Genomic DNA, 9,587 nt, shown 5'->3' on the forward strand with positions numbered 1-9,587 from the left:
GAAAGCACTTAGTGATGTCGTTAATGAAAATAATAAAAAGCAAGGGCCCCAGTAACGAACCCTGAGGCACGCCACTGGGAATAGGTACCCAAGCAGAAATATAATTGTTGATCACGACTGCTTGCGACCTCTTCTCATGATATAAACCATCGTAATAAGTCGCCACAGATTCCTACGTTCTGTAGCTTTGAAATCAGAATAGAATGGTTAATTTTGTCAAACGCTTTGCTATAATCTGTATAAATTACATCAACCTGTTTACCACTATGCATGGCATCAGTATGATAATCATTTAAGATAACTAAATTAGAAACAGTCGATTTATTTTTTATAAATCCATGCTGAGTTGAATTAAATACATTTTGCAATGCCGCGTATACTTGAGTATAAATAACACGTTCAAATATTTTTGAAATAATACAAAGTTTGGAAATTGGTCTGTAATTGGTAACCTCGAACTTAGAGCCTTTCTTATGTACTGGGGTAATAAAGGCCGATTTCCATATTGCTGGAACAGTGCACTCATGTAAAGAACGCTTAAAAAGAAGGTATATTGGCAAAACTATGCCATCAGAGCAACCAACGATAAATCTGGCAGGCAACTGGTCTGGACCAGCTGATTTAGATAGATCAAGATTAAGAATTAACTTATGTATTTCGGCTTGGTCCAAGTAGATGTTGTTTAAGTGAGAAGTTGCGGTGAAATGCTCATCGGCTACTCTAGGTGTCAGATTAACAGAGATATCACAGTCAAGAAAAGTAGATTGGAAATAGTTAGAAAATGCACTGCAGACTCCCTCAGCCGAACTTGAGATCACATTGTTATACGAGACAGATCCTGGCTTTGAATTACAGTTAGACTTTGATTTAACGTAAGACCAGAACTTTTTAGGATCATTTCCTATTGAAATTTCAAGAGAGTCAATATAATCATTGTTACAATTAGTTTCCAGTACTCTAACCCTGTCCCGAAGCACATTAAAAGAGTTTAGATCAGATTTATTTCCATAGTTTGAATATTTAAGTTTATATTTATATTTTTCTTTGATAGCTTTTTTAAGAGCAGCTGAATACCAGACTGGGTAATGATCAGAGCCAGTCACGCGAGATGGTACATATCTCTCTTTAAGGTCGTTAACTGTCTCATAAAAATAATCAGCAATGATGATAAGATCCTCCGAGCGATCAACCAAGGCTGGCCGGAGGTTTGCGAGCTTCTCAAACATTGAGTCCAGTTCCTCACAGTGCGCGTCCGCAATAATGCTAGCCACATTTGGTAAGAAGCTGTGATCAATTATACCGGCACTAGATTACCAAACAAAGACCATGACTTATTAGGGGCAAGTTTTCGTTTTGGGCACTACATAGATCAATAATCTGGGCCTAACCAACACGGCGATCACTTAAGATTATGAAAAAGAATACATTTTTCATGGCAAGTGACAATAGAGCTCAAAATCCCTTCATTTCTGTGTCCGTTAAGCAACGCAAGGCAAAACTTAACGCGTTCGTCATGCTGGTTTTTTTTTAACCTACCTATGCTGATAGCCTTGAGAGGCTATTTCAGATATTTCTTGACATGTAGGTGAGCTCACGGGGCTCAAACCGGGAGCGCTGCTAACACTGACCCTAGCAAGAGCAGTGCTTCGCAGAATCTACCACCGGATCGGAAACTCGACCCACTGAGAAGATCCGGCGAGAAACTCAGTGGGCTGTGTCTCTGGGTTAATTCACTCGCCGAGCCCTTCGTCGCAAGCGACGGGTTCGACAAGGACGGTGACTTGTGGTACCTAAAAGCACCGTGCCGACTCACCGGCAACCGAGCGTCAAACGATACTACAAAGAACTTCGTCTTAAAAAAAGTAATTGTAACTGTCGGACGCTAGGCCTTAGGATTGTTTGATGGCGGAGCGACAGTCGACCATCGGCGAGCACGAGTCTCTCAGCCGCGCCTCACATGACATCTGGTGGGCACACTTATAGTGCGCAATGCCTAATGATACTAATGAACGCGCAGGATATCTTAATGCGATCACTTATCGTCATCGATACAGACATCAATCATGTAATTATAAGTATTAGAGATTACATCGGCCGGCCAGCGCGGAAACACGACATGTGATGAAATAATCACGTGACCTCATGACTTGCTTCAACATATAAGATATTGATCGATCCTCGGCCCTCGGGATTGTAATGGCCGCGTTGCTGGCGCATTCAGCTTTACTTCGTCTGCAATCTGTTTGAACTAGCTCTATCATACGAGTATCTGTGCACTCTGCAGACATAAAGAGGCAAAGACAAAACATACCATCATCCCTTTCTCGTCTGTTCGTCAAACGATTTTTGTCTTTTTTTTATTTAGTTGTATAGACGATGTTTAGTGCTCTCCAGTAAGAAAAATGTTAAGCCTCGTACAGATTGTGCGTTGCAGGGTACGCGTAGCTTGGTCACGCGTACCCTGCAACGCACAATCCGGACGGACGTGTTGCTACGCGTATACATTCGCTGTACGCGTACCTCGCGAGCCAGGATCGCGCGCGGCGATCCTTTCGAAGTATTTAGTCGCGAGTCAAAGAAGTTGTCACGCGTCATTTGGACGTCACAATAGCAAGCCACACGTTCTCGTGTTTCGATAATAAAACCTCTATAAAACTAATTCAGTTGTATGAAGTATACAACAAATGCAAAATTACTTTATATAAAAAGACAATGAAGCAAAACGTAAACTTCCAATTCATGACCAATTTCATGAAATTTGCCATGCCATGTCGGGGATCGCGTTTCCTAAGAGAATACGCACCAATGCGCACCAATACGTACCAGTATGTCCCAATACGCACCAATACGTACCAGTACGTCCCAATACGCACCAATACGCACGTGCGAAACAAGACACCAGCGCACGTGCAGTTGATATACCTAAATGAAATCCATACATCGTGTAGATTTGCGTAATTGTCCATTGCCTTATCCTGTGGGTTCGTGTTACTATTTTATCGGAATCAACTTATTAATTTATGTCATCTATCAAACTGAAATGAACTAAAACTGAATAGTCGGTTAAGTGAAGCAGCGCCGGCCGCGTCCTGTTTCAATTAAATAATATGTATGTACTTTAAAGTGAACTAACTGGTTACAAAATTAGAACTACCTCTAAATTCGATACTGATACTGAGGCTGATACTGATATACAATATTGTTAATTTTTGTTGTTAAATAATATATTTATACAATATTTGTACATAGTAGGTAATAAATTATACTAAAAGTCAACTATTTCTATTAAGTTTTATTAATTATTTAGCAATTTAGCCCTTATTTTAAATTTTTTGGCTAAAAAGGGCTACTTTTTGTGGTTCGATTTAGCCCATAAACCTGATACTGAGTTGGCAACACTGCTCACAAGATATAATAACACCGGCGTTGTTCCAACTGCATACAAATTTGAGTTAACTTTTACGCTATCGAGAACGTTAAAGAACTCGCACAAGCACACCGATCGTTTGTTATGTTTTTGAACAAACAGAACTGCTAACGCCATCTAGCCAACAAAGCAACTCTCTACATGTAATAATACACTTGCACTGGAAAGTCAAGGCTTAAACGAAGAGTTTAAACACTATTTATCACAGGCAGTTGTGCACCTAAAGTATGATCCTATACTTTATTGGCAAGAACAAAAAAACTCTATTTATCACCATGTTCACTCAATAGCCGTGATGTATATGAGTATCGTAGGATCATCTGTTCCCTGTGAGCGCCTTTTTTCGATTGCCGGCAACATCGCAAGTAATGAGCGGAACCGCTTGGATCCCATTAGACTTGACAAATTGTTGTTTTTAAAAAGCTTAGATATGAAGCATTGGGAACTATAAGCTATTGTTATCTACTCTCTTAACTTTTTAATGTAACAAATACATTTAGAAAATAAATGTCTTCTTTTATATCTGATCTGATATTTTGATATGGTAATAAAAATAATTGTAATTATCGAATTCCCTGAACTAATAAATTCCTGATTTTACTGATAAGAGATCCCAGAGATTGTTTATTAAGGTATCATTTTTGTTTTTCATAAAATGGATTTATATTTACATTGTAAATACAAATTTAAAAAAACTCGATTTTTTAGACCTCGATTTTTTTATGAATCGATTTATCAGGTTACGATTCGAATCGATTTAAAAATCGATCTTTTTTGGAAAGAATCGCCATCCCTAAATTTGTATGTGTACAATATTATTATATTAAAAAGAAGAGAAAACGTCAGGGACGCGAAACCCGCGCGTTCGCGAATTCCGATTGCGCCCGATGACATCCGAGGCCCTAATGCGACTTGATGTGCCAATATATCACGCTACAAACTCGTTCCTTCTCTTGTCCTTCTTGTCAATCCACCCATTCATCCTAACATTCGCAACTCTGACGTATGCACTCCTCTTTCATGCCTTACTTTCGTCGACCAACATTCCGACCCATAGAGCACGACAAGCCAAAATATCGTTTTGTAAAAACTCTCTTTAAGCTTAAGGGGCTTTCCACGATTGCATGCTGTTGCAGAGACCTGCCTCCATTTCACCCAAGCAGCGTTTATTCAGCTCGCTACATCACGGTCTATGTTGCCGGCGTTCTGGAGTATAGAGCCGAGGTACTAGAAGTCGGAGGGAGCAGACAGGGATACAATATCTAAGGCGATTGGCGTGAAGTCTGAAGAACCACCAAAGTCACAGAACATGTGCTCAGTTTTTGTTCATCTGATCTTTAGACTTACCTTTTCTAACCTTTCTTGCCATTTTGCCAGTCTCCTCTGTACCTCAAGCCCTTCCTCATCAACGAGAACAATATCGTCGGCGAAAAGCAAAAAGCAGGGCGCCTCCTCCTGTATGTCCGATGTTAGGGCATCCATTATTAGGGTAAACTTCTTCTCTGTTGTTTCCTCATTGCTGAGGGTCGTGACCACCTTGGTCCAGTTTTTGCACCAGCTTCCTCCAATGCTGCCTGCATTCGGCCTGCTTAATGGCGCCCGGGACGCTGGTGTTTGTGGCCTCCTTGATAATATCCGTCCACCTGGTTGGCAATCTTCCTCGACTTCTCTTTCCTTCCACGTGACCTACAACTATTAATTTTTCCAAGTTCTCGGGATTTTGTCGGGCCACGTGTCCGAAGTATTTGAGGAGACGCTGCATGCAGATTGTAGATAGACGGGTCTTGACGTTTAGCTCCTCGAGAACTGACACATTTGTTCGGCGCTCCGTCCATGATACGCCCAACATTTTGCGCCAACACCACATTTCAAATGCGTCAATTCTCGATCGGGTACGGCCCTTGAGGGTCCACGTCTCAGAAGCGTACAAGAATATGGAGAAGATAAGGGTTCTCATGAGCTTTATCTTAGTTTTTTTGTTTATGCTGCGATTTCTCCAAATCTTCTCCAATCGCTTCACGGCTGATTTTGATATCTGGGCCCTCCTGACCACCTCCCTGTCACAATCACCGTCACTGGATATTAATGACCCCAAGTACACAAATTCCTGCACCACGTCCAGGTCACGCAGTTCGTGAGTGCGTGTCATTGTGCCAGCTCTATCGACAAACATCAATTTCGTTTTGGATCGGTTGAGGCAAAGTCTTTAGTTTTTGTCTTTTAGATCTTTGCTAACGACTTCCACTCTCCTCAGAAGCTCATGCAACTCTCGCTCCGAGGTACCGATTATAGTGGTATCATCAGCGAAACGAAGATTACTAATTCGGTGGCCTCCTACACGAATACCCCCCTCCCAGTTCTCCAGAACGAGCCTCATAATGTGTTCACCGATGAGGTTGAAGAGTTGTGGGGAAAGAATACACCCCTGTCTGACTCCACGTTCGGGCTTAAATGGATGGGAAAACTCATTGTCCATTCTGACTCTCGTAATTCCATCCATATATAGAGTCTGAACAAGGGAGACGAGGTGGTCCGGTATTCCCATCTCTTGCATCACGTCGAACATTTTCTTCCAGTTGATGCAGTCAAAAGCCTTGGCGTAGTCAATGAAGCAGAGAGCCATCGGGACGTTGAACTCCCTTGCCTTTTCGATCAACTGCCTTATGTTTAAGATCTGCTCTCTGGTTCCTCGACCCTTAACAAAACCCGCTTGCTCTTTTGCGATTTGCCTACTGATAAAACTCTCCAGTCTTTTATTGATAATATGGAGGAGAATTTTACTGGCATGCGAGATTATGGAGATAGTCCTGTAGTTCTCACATTTGCGCGTGGAGCCTTTTTTATGGAGAGGAATTAATATTGATTCCGTCCAGTCTTCAGGCCACTGGCCAGTACGCCATACTTTCTGGCAAATGGAGTGTAAAATCTTGGCACCATCCGAGCCTAGGCTCTTTAACATTAGAGCGGTTACGCTGTCCCTTCCGCATGCTTTTTGCTTCAGCCTATTGATTGCTGCCTCAACTTCTTGAAGAAGGATATCTGGCTCATGTTGGTTATAGTCCACCCTTTCTTCAATATCATTGCAGCCCTTTTCGCTATATAGCTGTTCGCTGTATCTCCTCCATCTGTCCAGCGCAGCCTGCCTGTTAATGATGAGGTTACCACGGTCGTCCTCAATAGTCCAGGTTTTCAGCTTGTACTCTTTGGCCAACAGCTTCACTCTGCGGAACATGTCCTTAGAATGCATGCGTTCAGAATCCCTTTGAATGTCGTCGCAGACAGCACTTATATAGGCATCTCTGTCACGTCTGCAAAGTCTTTGGACTTCATGATGCAGCAGTCTGTACTCATGCTTATCTGCGTCAGTCGTAAGACCATCCTCCTTTCGGGCTTTTCTTTTGACGATAGCTGACCATGTTTCTTCGGACATCCAAGGTGATTTAGGTTGTTCTATTGCTTGTGTTCCGACGACTTCGCTCGCTGTCTGCAAGGTTACCTGTTTCAACTGTTCCCAGGTAACATTTGCAGAGTCGAAGGGATCTACGGCAAAATCACGCAACCGCTCCTTAATGGCATTGGCAAACAACTCCTGCGCTCGACCCGATATGTCCACCACCTTCCTAGGTTTCTGCTGTTTGATTGACTTAAGACGGATTTTAACTTTTGCAACAAGTAGTTGGTGGTCACTGCCACAATCTGCACCTGGTCTCGTCTTAACATTCAGGACAGATGATTTCCATCGTTTCCCTATCATGACATAGTCAATCTGGTTCCTATGTTGACCGTTAGGGGAGATCCATGTATACAACCTTCGAGGATGATGCTGGAAGTGGGTGTTCATGATTGAAACATTGTTTTCCGCACAGAAGTCGAGGAGTAACTGCCCTCGCTCGTTACGAGTCCCTAGCCCGAATTTCCCGACTATGCCACGAACATGGTCATCCATTAGCGTATTGCCTATCTTGGCATTGAGATCTCCCATGAGAATTGTGACTTCCTTCTTTGGGATATCTTTTTTTTTTTTTTTTTTTTCCACAGGAGAAAATCGCCGGATCCCCACCCGCGCGGCAGGTGGGGTATGTGGGAGTTGAACCTCACTAAAAACTCCTGCCGCTCACAACCGGCGCCCTACCTCGGACCGGGCCGGAGCCCAGTCGGGGCTATTGAAACGGCGGGACAGGGTTGACGCAGAGCACATTACATCCATCCCACCGTCCCACGGACGCCGGACCGGTGGCCGCCAGCGAAACGACCACCGGTTCCCTCGTTCAGCGGGCCGAGAGCCCGCTTTGATGGCGCCGCGTTACACCTTCCCCCAGAGCGGTCGGGGGAACGCGGTCTGCCATCACCCGGCTTCCTGTTGCGGGTGAGCGTGCAAGCACGCCACCCCACGTCTGGGTCTCTCCCCGCACAAAACGGGTGGGACCCCTAGCTCTTAGGGGGCCAGGTCACGGATACGACCCCGGTCCCGACCCCCTCTTTGGGATATCTTGGTAGACTTTCCCCAAGCTGTTGTAGAAAGAGTCTATTTCATCCTGGTTTGAATTCGAGGTCGGTGCATATACTTGTACGATGTTGATGGGATAAGGGTGGGCAGATAGTTTTAGTGCAATGATTCTGTCATTGACTGCATTGTACCCGATCATCCTGCCACGCATTCTCTTTGATACTAGAAACCCAACGCCGCTGAAGCTGTTTTATGACTGATTACCTGCACTGAGTCTCAGCTTACCCGATGCCATGACAAGATGACCGGACTCTCTGAGGTGAGTCTCACTTAAGCCCATCACATCCAGGTCACAACTTTCCATCTCTCTGCAAACTATTTCGATTTTCCCAGGTTTTTTTTTTTTTCTTTTTTTTATTTTTTTTTTATTGCTTAGATGGGTGGACGAGCTCACAGCCCACCTGGTGTTAAGTGGTTACTGGAGCCCATAGACATCTACAACGTAAATGCGCCACCCACCATGAGATATAAGTTCTAAGGTCTCAGTATAGTTACAACGGCTACCCCACCCTTCGAACCGAAACGCATTACTGCTTCACGGCGGAAATAGGCGGGGTGGTGGTACCTACCCGTGCGGACTCCCAAGAGGTCCTACCACCAGTGATTACGCAAATTATAATTTTGCGGGTTTGATTTTTATTACACGATGTTATTCCTTCACCGTGGAAGTCAATCGTGAACATTTCTTGAGTACGTATTTCATTAGAAAAATTGGTACCCGCCTGCGGGATTCGAACACCGGTGCATCGCTACACACGAATGCACCGGACGTCTTATCCTTTAGGCCACGACGACTTCTAACTACTACTTCTAACTATACTAGAACTTATATCTCAAGGTGTGTGGCGCATTTACGTTGTAGATGTCTATAGGCTCCACTAACCACTTAACACCAGGTGGGCTGTGAACTCGTCCACACATGTAAGCAATAAAAAAATTAAAATTAAAACTTCTTCGGAGGTTCATCGGTAACTACGTTTTATGATTTTTTTTGCCTAGCTAGTAGCCTCGAGGGGTTATCCTAGCTTCAAGATGCAGGGCAATGCACTTTTTGGATGCACAACTACTTCGCACTGAATCCGAACTATTCGTTGATCTGGAGGCTTTTCGAAGTGATGAAGTCCCAACTCCCAGGGGCGCCGGGCTGATCGGGCGATAACTCGCGGGTTCGTTTTTAGGTTTTTCAGATTTTATGTATAACGATAACGTCCGCTTCTTTCCACACTGCAGGAAAGATGCAGTTCGTCATAGCGGCATTCTAAATGGAGACCAACATGATTATCAGTTGGGCGGGTAAAATTTTTAAGACGCGGCTATGTATTCCGTCGGATCCGGGGGCTTTTCAAGGTTGTAATTTCGCGATTTCTTCCTTGACTTCGTTAACGGTAATGGAAGTGGCGCGTCTGAAGGTGGCAAGGAGTCTACATTCGACCTCAATGTCTACTAACTCGGTGTTCGAGGTCCACGGTTGGAGGACTGCTGATGCTCTGCTCTTGCAGTGCATCCGCCAGTAATTTTGTCTCCTGGTCGTCATTAAAAGACGGGGGTTGACCTGAAGGGCTTATGAGAGGAGGTATAGTGGCGAGAGTTCCCGATTTGAGGGTCCTAGCTTGTCGCCAGTAAGTATGCTTGGTGAGAGGGTGCGAGTCCTTC

General features: G+C 44.0%; 1 protein-coding gene across 1 annotated transcript; it reads right to left on the reverse strand.

Annotated features, from left to right (window-relative positions):
• Positions 1 to 5,633: 5,633 nt before the first annotated feature.
• LOC101741149 (LINE-1 retrotransposable element ORF2 protein) lies at positions 5,634 to 7,373 on the reverse strand. The gene has a single exon (XM_038017393.1). It carries the CDS (start codon positions 7,371 to 7,373, stop codon positions 5,634 to 5,636), a length of 1,740 nt encoding a protein of 579 aa, XP_037873321.1.
• Positions 7,374 to 9,587: the final 2,214 nt, after the last annotated feature.

This window comes from Bombyx mori, chromosome 18 (assembly GCF_030269925.1).
Source record: "Bombyx mori chromosome 18, ASM3026992v2".
Classification (NCBI taxonomy): domain Eukaryota; kingdom Metazoa; phylum Arthropoda; class Insecta; order Lepidoptera; family Bombycidae; genus Bombyx; species Bombyx mori.

Excerpts from the sequence above, each read along its gene's own strand:
- LOC101741149 (XM_038017393.1), bottom strand. The coding sequence starts at position 7,373 with ATGGATGACCATGTTCGTGGCATAGTCGGGAAATTCGGGCTAGGGACT.